Source organism: Etheostoma cragini, chromosome 16 (genome assembly GCF_013103735.1).
Source record: "Etheostoma cragini isolate CJK2018 chromosome 16, CSU_Ecrag_1.0, whole genome shotgun sequence".
Classification (NCBI taxonomy): Eukaryota; Metazoa; Chordata; class Actinopteri; order Perciformes; family Percidae; genus Etheostoma; species Etheostoma cragini.
The window spans coordinates 17,664,908-17,685,094 of record NC_048422.1 but is presented as its reverse complement, the minus strand read 5'-3'; the positions used below and the strand labels follow the sequence as shown (position 1 = coordinate 17,685,094).

General features: G+C 37.7%; 2 protein-coding genes across 4 annotated transcripts; both read right to left on the bottom strand.

Moving 5' to 3' along the window:
• Nucleotides 1-1,707: 1,707 nt before the first annotated feature.
• klhl8 (kelch-like family member 8) lies at nucleotides 1,708-12,223 on the bottom strand. Of its 3 annotated transcripts, none has more exons than XM_034896550.1 (12): nucleotides 12,100-12,223; nucleotides 8,594-8,813; nucleotides 8,245-8,306; nucleotides 7,864-8,029; nucleotides 7,285-7,605; nucleotides 6,811-6,997; nucleotides 6,338-6,481; nucleotides 5,895-6,006; nucleotides 5,085-5,253; nucleotides 4,838-4,997; nucleotides 4,007-4,208; nucleotides 1,708-3,582 (listed from the first exon to the last, which is right to left on the bottom strand). In XM_034896550.1, exons 2-12 carry the CDS (start codon nucleotides 8,789-8,791, stop codon nucleotides 3,459-3,461), a joined length of 1,845 nt encoding a protein of 614 aa, XP_034752441.1. In that variant the 5' UTR covers nucleotides 8,792-8,813; nucleotides 12,100-12,223; the 3' UTR covers nucleotides 1,708-3,458. The 3 variants fall into 3 exon arrangements, with proteins under 3 accessions (XP_034752441.1, XP_034752443.1, XP_034752442.1); XM_034896552.1 differs by having other exon boundaries at nucleotides 7,456-7,605; XM_034896551.1 differs by having other exon boundaries at nucleotides 8,594-8,809; nucleotides 12,099-12,197.
• Nucleotides 12,224-13,529: 1,306 nt separating this feature from the next.
• Nucleotides 13,530-20,026, bottom strand: sdad1 (SDA1 domain containing 1). The gene is made up of 22 exons (XM_034896740.1): nucleotides 19,794-20,026; nucleotides 19,575-19,679; nucleotides 18,727-18,825; nucleotides 18,488-18,598; nucleotides 18,192-18,263; nucleotides 17,976-18,076; nucleotides 17,830-17,887; nucleotides 17,672-17,746; nucleotides 17,436-17,537; nucleotides 17,274-17,343; nucleotides 17,064-17,167; nucleotides 16,381-16,438; nucleotides 16,242-16,300; nucleotides 16,068-16,144; nucleotides 15,863-15,960; nucleotides 15,664-15,740; nucleotides 15,364-15,493; nucleotides 15,102-15,196; nucleotides 14,824-15,014; nucleotides 14,347-14,431; nucleotides 13,846-14,007; nucleotides 13,530-13,744 (listed from the first exon to the last, which is right to left on the bottom strand). The coding sequence occupies exons 1-22, from the start codon at nucleotides 19,881-19,883 to the stop codon at nucleotides 13,697-13,699; spliced, it is 2,067 nt and encodes a 688-aa protein (XP_034752631.1). The 5' UTR covers nucleotides 19,884-20,026; the 3' UTR covers nucleotides 13,530-13,696.
• Between the last annotated feature and the right edge of the window lie 161 nt (nucleotides 20,027-20,187).

The following is a 20,187-nucleotide window of genomic DNA, read 5'->3' as shown; positions in this document are numbered from 1 at the left end:
AACCCACAAGTTTTCTATGGGATTGAGGTCCAGGGATTTAGCATCAATCGTATTCATCTGGAACCAAGACTTTACTCGCTTCCTGGTGTGTTTTGGGTTCTTGTGTTGTTCAAAGACCCATTTCAAAGGCATTTCCTCTTCTCCAGCATAAGGCAACATGCCTTCTTCTAGTATATTAACTACGGATTCAATTACACAGAATGAGGAGCATGCATGTCATGACTGCTCTACAACACTTACTACTAAAGAAATATCCCTTCTACCAAAAAATATGAATTATGACATCAATGGTGTTGGACTGCTATAATTTTGAACACAACTGTAAATAGTGTACATATATGTACATGTAATAATAGTATATTGTGTCAAAAAACTGCATAGTAACATACAGTATGTCGGAAAAAAATATAGTATAGGATGTTGAAAAAAATCATAGTCACAGTATAGCATGTTGAAGAAAGTAATCAAATTAAAACTGTTTTTTGAAAATAGTAATAGTATGATATGTCAAAAACAGTCAGAATAACACCTTGAAAAAGTCCTAGTATAGCATGTTGAAAAAAGTGATTAAAAAGTCATAGTATAGTATGTCAAAAAAGTGATCAAATATAGTATAGTACATTATATAAAAAAAGTCATAGTTTAGTATATCAAAAACAGTCAGAATAACATCTTGAAAAAGTCCTAGTATAGCATGTTGAAAAAAGGGATTAAAAGGGTTAGGGTTAGGTTAGTATGTCAAAAAAGTGATAAATCCTAGTATAGTACATTATATAAAAAAGTCATAGTTTAGTAGCTATGTCGAAATAAGTGATGCATTATGAATAAAACAGTGATAACACAAAAACTGTAAAAGTTACCAAAAATTGAACTCAATTTCAAATAAGAAAAGGTTTTGTGAATAGTTTAAAGTATTAATGATATCGGTAGGTGAAGGTAAGAGGTAGGAGTAGCATTTCACAGAGGAAGAAGCCTGAAGAGGATTTGAAGATTGTTCCACTGACTGCAAAATTCTTTTGGAAAAAAAAAAGCTTAATATTTTTAAAACCATAATTAGCAGAAAAGAGTTGAATAGTAGCCATCCCGTCCTCATGGAGCTGAACATTTTGATATGTAAATGTTTTTTGGAGCTGAACGTATGCAGAAGTTAGAGGACCAAAGAAAGTTGAAGAATAAAGAACAGGTAAAACTGTGAATGCTGCTGAATCAGCGTGAACACAATCTGTGCCACTGGAGCTTCAGATATCTTTAAAAAGCTTAATGACATGTTGATTATAGGAGCACATCGCACACAGTGAAACCACAAAGTCCAACAGACTGTTTATAACAACCACGTTAACATTCAATAAAGTTTATACTGCCAATATACTGTTACTTATTAACTTGGTTTAATAGGACGTTACAAAACGCACATTTGATATCAAATTCTCATTTATGTCAGAATCAGGAAACTCCTGATGCCTGCTTCTCAGAAAAGTATCAGTTTATGACTCATTGAGAAAGAAAAATGCAATGCATAGGAAAATGAACCAAACTCTTTAGTTCAGAGCAGTCTGATGTGCATGTTGACTTTTCATAACAGAATTTCATTTTATAAAAAGGGGCATTACAACAAAGTTGATGCTGAAAGGATGTTTGGTACACAGTCCTGACTGGAGGGCTACATTTCAAAAAGTGTTACAGAAAAAAAAGAGGAATTCCACCAAATAACTTTAAACATAACTTTATTGTACCAATGAATACCAATACTATGTAAATAAAAAAAATAAACAAGATGGAAGCCGTCAGTAGGAGGAAGAACACAAAGAACAGTAAACATTTCAAAATATTTTCAAAAGAAGTTTCTAACAAGGTTGACAGCAAGTTTTACTTGTCAAAATGACGTACCAGGTGGATAATATGCACTAATATTTATTCCGGCAGGACACCAACTGTGCATTAATATGTATATTTACATTATAAATGGACTAAGCATTTCAGTTTTAACATGTGCCTACTCTGAAAAACTAAACTGTTGCTAGAAAGTATTACATTTTTTGCAGATATGGCAGAAATAGACATGTGTTAAATAAACATATTCAAACTTGTAACATGAAATTTCTCCATTTAGGACAAAAATATACGTCGACTTCACATCTATTCTAGGAAAATAGTGCACAGCAATTAATTAGATAGTTTAGTAAAGGATAATACCAAAGATACAGCTATTTTATTATACAGAATGTCCATATATTAAAATATAATGCAGCCATCTGCAGAGACAAACCTTAGCTGCATCTCACACACATCTGAAAGCACTCCGATTAGGATTTCTGACAGTCCAGCTATCGTCAAACACAAATCTTGAATTTCTGTCCCTGTCAGTTTGAATAGATTGCTTTACAATGATGTAAAACTGCTTATAACTGGGGAGGTGCACCATATTGCTCTGATCAGTCCTTGACTCTCAGGTATCTAGTCATCAAACCTTCCTCTATTCTGAGGTTGAGGTAAAGGTGGCGACTCAGGATTCAGCAGGCGTTGAACCAGATTTGCATCTACAGCTTCCCAGAACGGCTGACGGACTTTTTGTGTTTGGCACTTGCAGCAGTTCTTCGGACCATCACCTGCTACCCAGTGACTGATTTTGCCAATCAGTCCTAAATGATTGTTCAAACACAATTAGAGGCAGATCCCTGCTACAACCGCTGAAATATGATCCAGCTTACTGCAGTTGGAACTGCTGATTGAATAATTCTGAAATGCACCTTTACAAAAGACTTACGCTTTCACTTAACCTGGCATAAGATCACAGGAATCTTGGAAATGTATTTGACATCTTTACATCATATTGGATCATCATATAAGATTGACTGAAAGGTGAATGAAAATGTTAATGCTGTAACTGCACACGCTGCACTGCAAAAAAGTGTTAAATCCAGTTAGATTTTTTTCAAATGACTGATTTGTCACAACTGCAGAGCCAGTCTTAAAGAAGAGACCTTTAAAATGCATTTATACTGGCATTATATACACTCCACATTCACAATGTGCAGTTAAGCTAGTAGTTCTAAATCTAAACTCACCACACATTCTCAAGATGTTAGCATTAAATACTAGTAGACTCAGCTACTGTGTTCCCTTAAGAAAAGTCAAAACAATGTCAAGGCAGTCAAACAAAAGAAAATACAGTACAAAATACTACATCACTGATTGCAAATAACATCAGTAGGAGTCAAGGGAAATGTCTTGAATGTGTTATTTTGACAGATTTGTCAGATGTGCACTTGAAGTCAGTGAAACCTCCCTAATATTCATCAATCACTGTGTGCAAACTGAACATCAGCGTTAAACTGACAGTGGTGACAGTAATAATGCTGGGCAAAAATCCCTCTGTCACTGTCTGTGTGCTTTGTGTTGTGCAGTGATCAGATCTGATGCTGACCTGGCAGTCAGTCAGGTAATAAGTGGAGCGGCGGTCACATGCAGTTGGCCACGTTGCTGGAGCCCTGGCCGACGTCCCTGATCTGGCTGACGTGAGACGAACAGACGGCCACTCCAGCTCCGGCACGGCAGTGTGACACTGAACCCACCAGCTCCCATCTGAAGAGCAAACACACACATATCTCACAACAAAATAAGAAGAAAACATACTAACAGTCCTAAACGTTAAAGCAATATTTTTGAGCTAGGTCTGTAACTGCAAAATTAAAATTGGTCTGGATTATCTGATTTGTGTCTTAAACTCTGTGCCAATGTGCTGTGTGCGTATTGCAGGGTTTGAGTTATTTGCTTGTATCTTCTGTTTTTGTTTTCTAAATGAGCATTGCATTGCCAACAGGTGAATGTTCATTCAAGTTGCTTGCTCCGTCAGCTAGCTACTGCAATACCTAAGAACCAAATGCAAAATGATTTTAACCTTGGCTCTTAAATTATTGGACACACTGAGTATATCCATATGGGTCATTAGGGATCATAGATCATCCTTAGAAACACTACCCATAGTCTTCATTCATCGCGTGCTCACCTGTTCATTCGCGGCTCAAAAGCCTCCACTGTGTTCAGGTAGATGTTCCCATTGTGACCCCCGACTGCAAACACTCTTCCCATTACAGTGGCTACACCGACTCCCCCGCGTGGGGTGGTCAGCTCAGACACGTACTCCCAGCGGTGCATTCGTGGGTCAAAGCGCTCTACAGAGCTCAAGGGTGAATTGTCATCAAAACCACCTTAAGGAAAGACAAGAGTGACGATTATTAAAAATCACAAGAAAAGTATCTCAAGTGCTTTTGTAAAAAAAATAACAATAATCAGGTACAACAGGAAATTGGCATTTATTATATTACTTCACATGTAAGGAAACATGTAATCTGGAAAACAACAAGCTTTGGTGGAACACCTGTTAAACCTGAGTAGGATTATGTTGCTGCTAATGGAGCAGGCATAAGACAGGAGGATTTCATTGTTTTACTAAGCCCCAGCTACTGACCAGGCCAAATGCCACTACAGACATTTTAATGAACCTTGAAAGAACCATGACTCTTCAAATTCAAATGGTATAATAAAAATCTCACACTCATACACTGTTAATCAGTTACCAGAAAGCATGACAAAACATGAACTTTTATCTTTCCTGATTCATGCATTTATATATAAAATTGTAGGGTGTGTATCTAGGAGGCATGTGACCTAGGTGCTTTAAAGTCTGTAATTCCAGTCACTGCAGCACAAGCAAATGTGGACAATTTACAGTACATCTTGGAACTACATTTTATGGTACCGACCATTTCTGGCAACACAAGTGATCTGATCTGAAGAGATGAATATTACGGAAGTTTGTTTTATTTATTCCTCTCACCCACTACATAGAGGCAGCCATTGAGTTTGCTGACTCCATTTCCAGCCCGTCGTTGGCCCATCTCGCTGATCTCCGTCCACTTGTTCAGGTGGGGGTTAAACCGCTCCACACTGGACAGTGATGCCACGCCATCGTTGCCTCCCACTGCGTACACAAAACTCTGTCGAAGAGAGGGTATAAAACAGTGAAGTCCAGAGTAGATATCATATATCAGTCACAATTGATTGACCTTCCTTTGCAGTCTTACCCCCAAGGCCACAGATCCCACTCCTCCTCTAGGTGTGTTCATCGGCGCCACAGAACTCCAGCAGTCACTTTCAATGTCATAACGCTCCACATCGTTAAAGCAGGAGTTGTCATCCAGACCTCCGATAGCGTAGATAGGACCACCAAGAGCCGCCAAGGCTATTCCCCTCCTGAGTAAAACACATAGTTTATTCATGGTTAAAGACGTATTTCTGCAGTTTACCAAATACTCGAAGAATAGTAAAAACATACTGCAGATGGTAAATGAAAAAAACTAAAATATTTCAACAGGAACCACTTACTACATCAAAAATGTAGATCATCAACAACAACAACAGATCAACAGCAGAGATTTAAAAGCTGAAACTATCCGCTACAGGAGTATGTATGTATATCAGTATGAATTCAATTTTCAATGGCAAAAGTGGAGCAAGCCGTCAAATAGTGCCAGTTTTAAGGTGTATAATTGCAACAACAATTTGATGTTCTGTAGGTGTATTAAGTACTCCCTTTTGTGGCAGGCACACAAGAAGCTGGAGGTTGTAAAGAGTTGGCTCTAAACTATGACATTTTTCTCCCCTCCAAGCTCTGTTTTTCTCATCGACACTACCAAGAATCGTGTTTTCAGAAGCATCCTGTCTGTATTTTTTTTTTTTTTTTTTTTTTTTTAAATCACAATGTGTTTGGTGTCAAAATAAGGCCAAAATGAAGAGAAAATGTTGCATAAAAAAATCAACAACAAAAAAATCTGATATCATTCTCCAAAGAAGAAAGTCCAATTTACGTTCAGTATATTGTACCATGTGTTTACCTCTTGGTGTTCATGGAGGCTTTCATCATCCACTTGTTAGTGAGGGGGTCAAACATCTCCATGTTGCCTAAGTGTTCGTTACCATCATGACCCCCGACAGCATAAACCTTGCCTAAGGAAACCAACATTAAATTGATATGAAGACGAGTCTTTATGATCATGTCACCTGACCAGTGATGTTTTGGTATGTTACAAGGTATACTTTATGTACTTTGAAGTGAATCTGTAGTCCAAATATTTCATTATCCTCTCAAAATATTAGACTAATGTATTTGCAGAAACTGTCTTTATAATATAAACTCAGTTGCCAGTTTATGTAATTAATAAAAACACCTCACTGTATAATGCAACACAGCACCACAAACTGCAGCCTCCAAAATGATCAAGAAGTTGGATCAACAAGTTCATTAAAAACTGAACATAATCGTAATCAAAGTTCTTACCTCCTACAGATATTACACCCACGTGACGCCGTCTGCTGTTCATTTCAGGACCAAAGAACCAGCTGTTCTTAGTGATGGAGTAGCACTCGATGCTGCGAAATGGGTCACCAGAACCCCCTCGGCCACCCACACAGAACAAAACTCCTAAGGAAATGGAAGAAAAGAAAAAAAAACATTGGCGCAGTGAGAGATCACATATCATGCTTTATGCCCAAAGGACATACAAATAAACACATTTTTTTTTTATTGGGAAAAAAATGTATAAATGAAGTGGTAACTTCACATTTTCTATAAACTAGAAAGTTATTACATTTCTGTGGCTTGTTATGAAGTAAACCAGAAAAGCATTTGGTTTCATTATTGTAGCTGTGTGTTCTTTAGGATGCTAAGAAAAAAGTGCTGAATGTTACTACAAATGCCATAAAACCAGGTTTCATGTTCAAAGAAGCCAAACACCAACATACAAGTATTACCTGCAGTGTGTTTCCGGGGTACTGTACGAACTGAATATTCAAAGTCCAGCACCATCTTGTTGCTGAGGTGCAAGTGGTAGTTCCTGGCTTCGTCCATCAGGTCGCGACAACTCAGGTTACCTTTAATCATCTCGTCCTTAGACACTGTTCCACTCAGGAACTCTACAGGGAGCAAGGGGAGGCGCACCTGAAGGAAAGACCAACATACACCTTGTATTGTGGTTGTAAAAGTGATTAAATAAGGCTGTCAATGTATATATGTAACACTAATTTACCACACGCAGTACTATAGCTAAAGCTTCAGATAATCAGTAAATCACATTGTTCAAGTCTAATACAGCAAACACAGAGGTACTTCCAAACAACCAAAAACTAAACTTCTGGAGATAGTAAATTCAGGAAGAAGCAACATTATTTTACGTAAGCTAAACCACACTATGCCCTGGGATACCCTTAAGCTATGCACTCTCTAACCTGAGACATGATCTGGTCCAGCCAGGCCTCGTGGTGCTGTGGGTTTGCTTTCAACCATTTCACTGCTGCATTGTACACCTGTGTCTCTGAATGGATATTGAGCTCGCTGGAGGACAATAATGTGCGCAAGTGCTGGGGAGACACGCATGTAAAGTCCTCGCACTCCACTACCTCAGTGAAGTGTTCGCAGGCATAGCGGTCAGCCATATCCATCAGGTCCACACGGTTGTGGCTCTCAGCGAATGTACGAACTGCCAGGCAGTTGGTGGGGTGAAAGTGGGCCTTCATGTACTCACAGCAGGCTCTCGCCACCAACTCCACCTAATAGATATACGCAGTAAAAAAGACATTTTACAGATGTTCTCTTACATTATATAATTCTGTTCTGTGTACAAATTATCCCAACATTCTGAATTGCTCAACACGCGTACATTAAGAAAATGCGGAACCCCTTAGTTCATTCTTTCATGAAACTCAAATCTTTAGCCGCTAATCAGGATTTGGGTTGCGCATGATTATGTAAAATAAGAACAAAATGCCTGCACAGCTTGTGGATTGATTGCATTTGTGTTTCTTCACCTGAAGGATGCAGGCAGCATAAAGCAGTGGCTGGACATTGTCCACAGTTAATGTGAGCTTGGAGGAGTAGGCAAAATGCACCAGGTCCTGGATGGCATCACCATCAAAGTCCTTGATCTCTATCAGCTCCTGCTTAGCCTCAGACATCTCTGACAGAAACATGGCCCTGAAGGAAAAAATAGCCACTTAGACAAGAAATACCTTTACTTTGACAGATCTATAGGTCAACAGGTTCCATCACGTTATTATGGAAACTGGATGCCTGTCAGTAGGAGAAAAAAAAACTTTCTGTCTGTGCTGTGCTTAAAATTGCTATTATAGGCCATCTATAATACGTTTTATTATAGTTAAAAATATTAAAAACCTAAAAACGGATCATACCTGAAGTAAGGGATCACACAAGCCAGCACTAGTTTGTGGCACGGTATTAACCTACTGCCAACCTACAAAAAGAGACACAAACACAACATACATGTTAAAAAAACAACAAGCCAAACCTGTACACATTATGAGAAATTAAAATAATTATTTCCACAGTATGACTGTTCAGACAGACTGTACTAAGATTTCTGTAGCTAGTTAGGGATTCCAAATAAATCAAACCACCACATTCAAGTCATAATGGTGATAAATTAGACTTGCATCTATAAAATGAAAAGAGGAGTAGAGATATAAATTTAAAAAACAAATTTCTCTCTCTCTCTACTTGAGTCCATGTAGCGTGACTTACCTTTAGCGTGACATCACAGAGCTCTCCTACTTCATAGAAATGCCTGAGGGAGTTATGGAAGTCCTTCCAGGCCTCATGAGCCTCAAAGACAAATGACCCATCAGGCTCACAGTCTGCCTTCGGTGCCCTGTTTGCAGGCCGCTTCTCCTTGGGCTTCAATTGCTTGGCATGGTCTGGCACCACATCCCCTGGTGCCATAGCTGGCTACAAGTAACAACACCTATAAGAGAGATCAGAGTTTCAAATTTGACAGAAATAATTGTATATATTCGCTTAATCACTTTTTCACTAATTTTCTTGTTCCAGCATCTCAGCTGGATAATATGTTGCTCATTTTCTCAGTCTTACATCATTGTTGTACCATGTAATATTGTTGTGTTTTGGACTGTTGGTTACAAAAACAAGACATTATAAGACCCTTTTCAATTTTGTGAATTTGTGATTTCCATTTCTATGGTCCAAACAAATAACTCAGGAATTTAACTAGAAATAACCCAAAACAATTGCCCATCTCTAGCAATAAGCAGACCAACTTGTCACTGAATCATGTAAGAACAACTTGCTGTCTAAAACAGGAACAACAACTTGATGCAAATGGTATTCTACAGGCTTCAATGGAGAAACAAATGAAAAATTAGTGGTGGGGGAGACTGCCTTCCAGCTGAGAAAGTTTGGTCAGTCTTCCTCCCCTCTCAGTGTCACTCCCCGTTACTCATTCAAAGAGACTGGAGATACATTTTAAATTCAGGACAAACAGATTACTCCAAGCACACACAAAATACAGAGAATACTGTGCAATCAAACCCATAACAAATCCTACCTATTGCTGAATTTGATGAAAATCTCCACAGTTGAACAGATACACTGAGAGAAGACAGCCAGAGGCCAAAGCTCCACCCACACCTTACAGACGGTGCGGTGTCTCTCTTTTAAGCTGTTTCTCTGGCTGAATGGACTCAGTGTCTCGCCCCCTCATCACTAGTCCTCTCAGCTATAAGAGCAGAAACATCAAGTCCCATCATATGCACTAATGACTAAACTCTCTCGCATCTTCTGTTTTACTTTGTAAGCTGCTGGTTGGGCTTCATCTTTAACACCACACTTATTTCAACAACAGATACAGACACACTTTCACGGCCTTAAGACAATAACATTGTCGTGTTATATTATTTATGAGTGAGGTAGTCAATAATTTAACGGCGGAGATGTATTGCACGATTTAACTCCACTGAGTACTAAACTGAAAGCCATCATATGGCAACAGCAAGCTCTTTTTAAGTTCATACTGTATATTTCGTATCATTCTGTTTACCAAAGGGACTTCTACAAAGCAACCTGTATACCATGTTAGCTAAAAAAAAAAGGTACGCTGAGGACAAGTGTGCACTAAAGTGAACTACTATTGATTATCAAAGTACTTTACCTACACAGCAACTAGAATTAAAAACTGTGCATGGTCTGGCCTTTGATCAGAGTATTGTGACATTAATTACCCAACTAATGAGCTTGTTTCTGGCACACTGATTCACTATGCTTCCCGCCCCTTTAAAGAGATTGAAAGTAAAGCAGCTTGTGAACAAGACTAGGGGGAAACCTAGTGTTATGGCTGGGCCGTGCCAAGTCAGTGTGCTTTATTGTGGCCAAATCGTTAGTCAAAGACAGTCAGCGGGGGTGTCTATAATGTGTGTATAACTGTGTTTATCTGTAGTTGTTCCATTGATATTTGTTTGTTGTGTACTGAAGTAGCATATCACATGATATTGTAAATATCTGTTCAAGACAATTAATTGAGGACTCCTTTAATTTAATGAATTCAACATTGTAATCATGCTATTTTTTCACAATTTGTTTTTCTGTGTTGCATGAACTAATGGCCTTGAGGAGCTGCAGCATTTTTTCATGGACAAAATGGTTAAAACGGTGGTGACAGCAACAACAACAACAACCATGTATTAAGGAAGTTACATCAGCTAATTGAAGGATGATTGCAAAGGTGGTGTAATTGTATCACTCAGTTACAGTGACAGACCCGAAATTCATTTTACATTTACTTCACCTTTTTGTGTGTTGTTTTTGTTCTGATTTCATGTTACACATGAACTTTTACACGTTGCGAAACGCTGCACCATATTGTGATGTAGACTCAGAGACTTATTTACTACTCAATTTGTTCAATAAAAGAATGTTGGAAATGATTTCCTTTCATTTTTTTGAATTCAACCAGCAATTTTTTGTATTTTAGCAGAATATTGGAAGCAGCAGAAAGGCAGAACGACTTACACTTTAACATTTGTTTATTTATCCTAAGTACTATCGTTATTGCGATATTCATTCACATTACCGTATATTGTATACTTTCTTCATATTGTGCAACCCTAACCAACATGTAATTTACTCTAGAATAACAGTATGTAGGTTGATTTTCCTTGCTATGTCCAAAATGTGTGTACGCAGAGTGTAAATTGGAATTTCCCCATAGGGGACTAATAAAGAAAAAGAAAAAAAATAGGTATAAGGTTATCCATATGCAGCATGTGGTAGAAAAAGTATTCAGATCATTTACTTAAGTAAAAAGTACTAATACCACACAGTATACTCTTTACAATTATAAGTCATGCACTGTATATACTACTTGTGTATGTAAATATCATCAGGAAAGTGTACTTAAAGTATAAAAAGTAAAAGTACTCAATTCAAAAACTGGAAACCCTCAAAACAGTTCTGTCAATTATTCCAGCTAGTTTAATCTATACTAAAGAGTGTGTTTTGTGTGCAAAAATAAATAAATTAGTAACTAAAGCTGTCAGATTAATGTAGTGAGTAAAAAGTATAGTATTTCCCTTTGAAACGTAGTGGAGTAGAAGCAGAAAGTGGCATGAAATGTAAAGACTCAAGTAAAGTAGGAAGTACCTCAATATTTGTACATAAGTAGTACTTAGGTAAATTAACTTAGGTACATTCCACCACTGTAAGTAGCCTATGTAACAGTGTATTTAACAGCCAGCTACCCCTGGACAATAGAATATCAAAAGAAGAGGTAGCTAGCGTTGACATGTAACTAGCTATACGTATATATATATATTTAGGATAAAACAGTGACACCACCTATAAAGTTACTATAAATATCACAGTTGTTCAACATAAACGATAGCTAGCAAAGTGAATATTACTGCATGCCGTGTTAACATCGTACTCTAACGTTGAACCAAATAACGTTATTTGGTTTTCTCTCTAAAACCAGACAAACTATACAGATACAACTCGAAACAACGTGATAAAGCTATCAAAGCTACTTTCAGCTATCTAGGAGATTAACGTTTATGGTTAGCTTGTTGCTAAAAGCAACTAGCAGGCAGACTAGCATAAGACCACTAGCTAATGTTAGCTGGCAGGGAACGGAGGATTTAACCGATAGTTTAGCGAAAATACTTAATGTAGAATTCTAGAAATGACTATAAGACATTGGATAATGGTTGCATTAAGTCAAAAAAATTTAATTTGGGTACCTCATGTCGCAGCAAGAATTAAAAGACGCCGGCTTCATTGAGCACAATGTTTGGCATTGGCACGTTTGTTGTGATTCCGAGTGCTTCATGGGTATTGTAGTTTTGATGCATTACCTGAACAGCTGAAGAAACTAGATCAAATGCCCACTGGATGCTCCATACCTCATGCTGGTTAAAAGCGACAGCTTTAAATACAAAAGAGCAACACACTTTCCGATGTACTTAGTCAGTGGGCACACAGTAATGTTGAGCACCTATACTATGTTAAAGCAAAAATAAATTATCAAAACAAAACAGACACCTCTCTTCTTTCTGACATCTAAGAATGTCAGTGCCAAAGTGGATTTCATATTAAAGTTTATTTGCTCTAAACAAAGTTTCGGTGCAGCTAGACATTTTTTAAAAAGATAGTTATTACGGCAGACAAATACATAATTTTACATTCTTGGGTTGTCAAATAGGACTGTACTTTAAGATGGAGTCAATTCATTTTGTCTTTTGCTTCACTAAACACAAGTTCCAGTAAATAACACTGACATGTTCAAATGGACTAAACTACAACAACGAGGAATGTGCAACATAAGACATGTTGGTATTGTGATTAAAATTGTTATATAACTTTATTGGCCAATTAAATATTTGCTAAAAGCATACATAACACAGTCACATCATGATTGAGTACTATATAGTGTCTATCAAAGTAGCGTCTGCTAAATTATGCTGTAAACACCAAGCAGAATTATTGAAAACTGGTAATTGAAGTGAAAAGATTTTACACATCTAGTCATTCCTATAGATTTAAAAAAAGAAATATATATATATATATATATATATATATATATATATATATATATATATACACATATATATATATACACACACACACACACACACACACACACACACACACACACACACACACAGCTACAGTTAGTATAAATCTTTTTAGTAACAGTTGGGTTTGGTATAAGTAACCTTCTTGAATGGGATTAGATCGGAACAAAGATTTGGCACAACAAAATTCTTGAGTGTAAAAGTGACAGTTTTCACTGTCAGTGCCTTTCATGTGCAACTTAACTCAAGTAGAGGTGTTCTCAGATAAATGGTGATACTATGGAATTTAAAGAAAAGAATACCCAGAACATTACACTTCAAATTACTGAGATACATCATCTTCTTGACATTCAAACGTTAACTAATGGGAGGCCATTTATCATTTAGGGAGTAAGAGCTGTAGAATTACCCCCATTATACATAGTTTAATACTATTCTTCTGGCAGATCATTATGATCAACTTCATTTATTTCCTGGATTTTCTATCATCATAGTTTTGGACCTAAATGTATGTAGAAATGCAAAAAATTGGACCCCCCACTTCTTAAACCAATGTTACACCCTTACCAATAGCCATTCAGAATCCTTCACAAAACAATTATCAAAGATTGTTTATTTTAGAACATGTATGCAGTTCATTCAATAATACAATAAACTGACCCATTTTTTTTACAGGCTATTGGGGATGTACAATATTATTTGACATTCTCTGTGATGCTCATCAGATGGCCAGGACGAGGCAAAAATAACATGTCCATGTGTCCTACTTGTACTGCTTCTTCCTTTTCAGGAGTGCATCTCGCAGCGCAATCTGGATGTGAAAATGAAAGTATTTTCAATTGAAATGTACATATTTAATCAAACAGTACCCACAGTCAATTGCAGTAGCCATTACTGACAGTTGTGATTTACCTGTTTCTCTCTGAAGGAGCGTTTGCCTTTGGTTCTGACATTCTGACTGTGTCTCATCATCATGAAGTTCTTCGTCTTCCTCTTATCCTTGTTGGTGGTGCCTGCGTGTGGGTTCAGCTTGGTCCGCTTCCTGACAAAATCCTTCCGGTCGGGCCGTCCTGCCTGGAGAATCATGAGACAATAATTAGAGCGTAAAGGGTTAGTCAGTTAATACATTTTGCTGGTCGACAGAAAATGAATGAAAAACTGTTTCCATTATCAAAAACGCAGATAAATGATCTTATTCCAGATTCTCAAATGTGAATATTTGTTTTTTTTTTCTAAGTGTTTAATGATAGTAACCTTTAGCCTTTAAACTCAAGGAGACTATAACTTTTTTTGGTCATTTTATAGACCAAAACAATATTTTGATGAAAGTAAACAGCAGGCCAATATATAGTGTAAGTGTAGTTAGTATAGTGTAATAGTTCAGACAACATAACGTTTGGGAAAAAGTTTTACCATTGCTGTTGCCAGGCGTGTTTCCTTGTCTGCTTTTGGTTTCTTATGTAGTTTCTCAATATTCCTCAAGGTCAGCACCTCCCCTCTGTAAGATTTGGATGAAAGAAAAAAAAAAAAACATCTCTCTTTGTCCAAAGAAAAAATATAACATAACATATTCTGATACAAGTTCCTAAATCCTATTCTCTGCACATTCTATGTATCCTGAACTTGTGCACATCACTCAGCATTTGCACATCCTGTACTCATCCATACAGCCTCTTTTCCTAATGTTAAGTAGTTGTTATAGAATACAATATAGTGTTATTTGTTTCTGCATGTATTGTTTTTTTATTTCTTTTTAATGTTTAATATATTAATGTATGCACCAACAACCAAGGCAAATGCCTTGTACGTGCCTCTTACTTTGCCATAAATCCTTCTCTGATTCTGATTCATCTTTTAGTTTCAATTTCTACGTTTAAATAGCTTCCAAACCTGTTCTCGTCCTCATCGTCGAGCTCCACATTTTTCCTTTTCTGGCCCTTGCCTGGCGCAGCGTTGACCTCCTTGGCGAGCTGGACCAGACGGATCTTCTTAAAGTCATCTTGAGTGAGGAGCCTGCTGCCGCTGACCGCCGCCGCTTTGGCTTTCCTTTCCTCAACTGGCATATTCTGAAGCTTCTCCGCCTTACACAAACACACATAGTTCTGTTATTAAAGCAAAACATACATAACTAACCATTAGCATTTAAATTAGCTATACACTATCTTCACCACTTCTCCTGTGTCTTCATCAGACGAGTGGTGAACGTCCACCCACTCCCCATCTTCATTATCATCATCACTAATACTGGCGCTCTCCCAGCCATCTGTTGGAAAATATGAAAAATATTTACATTAGCCTAATATTGATCATCTCTATACATCTACACACACACGCACACACAAACTCACAATGACACTGGATTCTGTTTCATATATCAGTTCAGCCCCTGCAGTCCAATCCTTGGGGTTCAATAACACAATTGCTGCTCACCTTCATCCTTCTCTCCCTCTGTGTTCCCCTCCTCCACCTCCAGGACTTCAGCTCCAGGAATATAATCTTTAGCCTCGAGCTCGCCGTAGTCTTTGATCTTGGCTTCTTTTGACGCCTCTGTAGGTCTCCCCTGAACAACAAGAGGCACGGTTTACAATTATTATTGTTTTAATAGAAATAGTCATGCATTACCAAACAATTAATACTCAATCTTGCTGAATGTAAATACATCATTTCAGTTGTTTGGGTTAGGGTTACAGTGTTTTAAAGTGTTCACAGTAAAAGTCACAGCTGGCGCACCCTGTCCCTCTTGTTCAGCATCTGTGGATTGAGACTCCTGAACAGCTGGATCAGTCCTCTGGCAGACATCATCACATCTGAATGCAGACAAAATTATGTTGTTTTGGGAGGGAACACACATGCACACACCTCCTTCACATTGTGCATTATTGTAAAACAAAATATTCCACAGGCAAGAAAAAGACTGGCAGTCACTCACTCTTGTCCTTGTGGGTCTTGTACTGGGCCAGGTCCTGCAGCAGGTCTTCATTAATGGCGAGTGGACAGCGGGCTGTCAATTCCTTGATGGCATTGATCCTGGAGTCCAAAACAGGGGCACAGATTTAATATCACAGTAAAAGAATACATTCATTTCCTTTTCAACGTTTATCAATACAAACTTTGGATGAAAGGCTGTTTCTTACCCCACAGTCATAACCTCCCCAGAGTTTCTTTCCGTCACAAAGTTGTTGGCGATGGTCATGATTACGGGTTCGATGATCTGCAAAAGTAAGAGCAAACGACAAGTGTTATACTAGTATCCCTATGTTAAATCCACATGTGTTAACTACATGCTACATCTGTGGATCTTAATGTACCTCTGGTGGGACGAGTTGATGTGAAGCCTGGGCAGCACACAGCAAAACCTTAGTCACCTCTAGAAAGACAAAAGATTTCTTAAATACGCCTCATCAACATCCCAAGAGTCTTCATTTACTTATTTTGGAGTCCTTTTACCTCTTTGATGTGGCTGTAAAAACCTCTGGACGAAGGGATAAAAATTGAAGAGGAAGAGCTGGAAAAGAACAGAGTATAGCATTTAGATCATGACGCATTTATTCTTATATTAAATCCATACAGAATGTATGTACAGGCATGTTTAGATACGATTATTGACTAGTACTACCCTTGAGGAATGTTGACAACGCTCATTCTGCACATCATTATCAATGCTCACAATGCTACAATATCTGTTATCTGTCCCTCAAGTCCGGACTGAATTAGGAAATGGGGCGTTTAAGTACGCCCCTATGCTTGGAATCAGCTGCAAATGTTGAGATGTTATGATTGATTATTCTGACAATCCTTGTTGTTATTCATTATTGTTGAAATTTAGATATTTTATGACCTTGTTACTCATTATTTATTAACAGCATAAAGTGTTTTATGTTTTATGTTCATGATATATGTTATTTGTTTTATGTCTGCAACCTTGTTGTTTGTGCTGCTGCTTATCTTGGCCAGGACACTCTTGGAAAAGAGATTTTTAATCTCAATGAGTTTTTCTTTCTGATTAAATAAAGGTAAAATTAAATAAAATAAATATCTGGTAGAAATGTAATGACAGCAAGACAACAGCAGGAACAAGCTGCAAACACAAACTGGAGTACAAGCTTGCTGTTGAGAGCCACGTCACTTACCTCATGGATTCCAACCAGTCTGGATATGAACTCCATCATCATAATCTTCACCTCGAAGCGCTCTTTAGAGTCTTCCAACTGCTTCAACAGTTTCTCTGCGAAATCTTTATAAACAATGGCAGTGATATTTGATGGTTAAATTGAAGCACAAATAACCCAAAGCAAATTCTTTGTACTGCAGTTGTTATGGAGAAGGCAGGTAAAGCCTACCTTGGGGATCATGAATTAGGTGAATAGCAGAGAAATTGAACACTTCAACCTTCTTCTTTTTCTTGTGTTTCTAGCCAAATAGTTAAAAGAATAAAGTCAGTTAATGTGAACACAATTGTAACATAATGAGTCTTACTTCTGTACTAGTTGTACTAGTGGTACCTTGAGGACATTCATCGCCTTTTCCAGCTTCTTCTTGTTTTTGGAGGTTTTCTTGCCAGTGGAGTATCTCACCTTCAGGTCTCGGACTGATGGTCCCTCCGCCTGAAAGACAACACTGTTTCTTAACCAACCCATTTGTATATCTTACATATGCATTAAACAAAAAAAACAATTGCCCCCTTCTCAACTGAGAAAAGTATCCTTTCTCACTACTTTGTTTTTGTTTTAGTACTTGCCTCTGAGTCTGAATCACTTCCATTTTTCTCATCCTCATCTTTGCCCAGAAAGAATTTGAGACCGGCAACGAGGATCTAAAAAGAAACCGAGGCAGGTGAAAACGTGCAGGGGTTGCCACATATGCAATATGATAAAAAGAGCACAACTTTCAACCTACCTTTGTCACCTTGGAGAAGCACGCTGTTGTAATGACATTAACTGTTTTGGCATCATTCCTGTGACACAGACAAAAGCCATGCAGGTTAAAAGAATGAAAAATAATAATGTATTGTAAATTATGTCCAGTGTACAAATAGAACCCACCATATGTTCCTTGTGTACAGCTCCACCATTACATCTAAAGAGATCTTTGCTGCTAAAGGATTACTGTCTCTCAGCATGGTGTACATGAAGTTCTGTAACGTCTGAAACAGACAACATAATAAAACAGATTATAACACCCTTTCTTAAACTGCTGTAATCCCAAATTATTACACTACAGTCAAACACGGCTTACGTAACACATGACTGTGTACTTACTGTGTTAACCTTGTTGTTCTTGTGCTTGGCATTGATGTTTTTGATATCTGTTACAATGTGTGTGTACAGAGTCTGTGGAAAGAGAAAAGCAAATGTTTACTTCTGAAAGGGGAAAAGGGAAAAAACAAATGAGAACAAGATTAGAAAGTTCACAACTAAACATGATATAGAAACACATACAAGACGCTATACAATAAATATAGCAATGAATCTGTAAGCAACGCGACAAGATTTGGGAATCGGGTTTCCTTTTGTAAAGTTTGGAGAAGGAAGTCTTGGCCCAGATATCGGCTAACCTTTCTGAGAAGTTTGTCGTGACATCGTAGCAGCTCAAAGAAGAGCTCCAGGAGGCAGGTTGGGTCGATGAGATTTTTATTCCTCAGAAGAATCAGCGCTTTGCAGAAAGTCTGACACAGATAGGAACACACACAAAAACCTTTCAAAGCTAAGAGACATGTCCTTTGTATAAATGTCAACAAGCTCATGTGTTGAGTACGATCTATTACTTAATGTTGATAGTCCCATATCATCTTACCATTCTTAGGTCTGGCTCTAGCATTGTGTGGTGACTCATCAATAACTCAGACAGCTCTTGTGGAAAGGTGGTCATGTGCTGAAGGTAGCAATGACAAACCTGAAGGACAAGAAGAACTGTAACACAACATATAGAAGGTACTTGTACCTTACTTAATTATTTCCATTTTATGATACTCTATACTTCTACTCCACTACATCTCAGAGGTAAATTTTATACTTTTTACTCCACTACATTTGTCTGACAGCGTTAGTTACTTTTCATATGATAATTTTTCATCCCCTTCCTGTCCAGTAAAAACCATGTATCTCCAAACTGAAGATTTACGTGCTCCTCTTCAGGAAATTTCTCGTACTTCTTCTTGTAAATGAATCATCTGAAAAATGCATATTTAAAAGCTGAAAACTGGGTTGTTTTTCTGAGTTAATAAATAGTTGACTTTGAGAGATACATGGCTGTAAGAGGACAGTGATGCTACAAACATATGTTGATCTTCCAGAACATGATGAATTGCTGTAGATTAAACTACCCAAAAGTATAATAAGTTACAATTAGCACAACCTTAAACATCTACAGCAATAAAGTTGAACATACAAATTTTTGAATTTGCAAGAGTTATACTATAGTACATCATGTATAATAGTAAAACACTGACTAGAAATATTACTGTAAAATGTGTACTTTTACTTAAGTAATGTTTTGAATGCAGGACTTACTTGTAGTGGATTATTTTTCACAGTATGTTATTAATATTTTAATAAAAGGATCTAAAGAACTTATTCCACCATTACTGATCAGAAATACATAGGTTTACTATTGGATCCGAGCGTAAACACACAGGACGTTACCTGAGCGAGAAACATGACAAGATCCGCCAGCTCCTTGTTCGGCTTGTCGGGCTGCAGTTTGAAGATCTGTACATTGGACTGGTAGTGTCGGTACTGCTGCAGAAACTGTGCAGAAATCGCAAGTGATTCATTACTGCAGTTTATTGACTGCCTTGCTGCAAATCCAGCAAACAGCTTTACTAGCTACTAACTTTAGCACTCCTGGCTAACATCACTTACCTCATCTACGTATGACTGTGGATCTCTTTTAATGAGATTCTGGAGTTGTGGTAAATTATTTGGCAGTTTGTTGTTTTGTCGCCCGGACATGGTTTACGATTGTATTTGCGAGTATTTTGAGAGAAAAATGTGTAAAACTGCAGCTTCCTAGGCAAGCGTGGCAGATGTGTAGGCTGCCATTTAATGTGCAGTGAGTGGTCCGTACGTCACGTCCGGTCCTGGGCTAGTCACTTCCGCTTTGATTACTTTTTCCATTTGTTGTGTTGTTTTAAACTTCTTTATGTTACATTGGTCTAACTTTTTCTATTTTTCCACTCTCGTATTAACAACCGTTGTCCAGGTTAGGGCTTATGTTGTAAATCACTAAGCAGCCTAGCCTCTGGGAATTTATTGG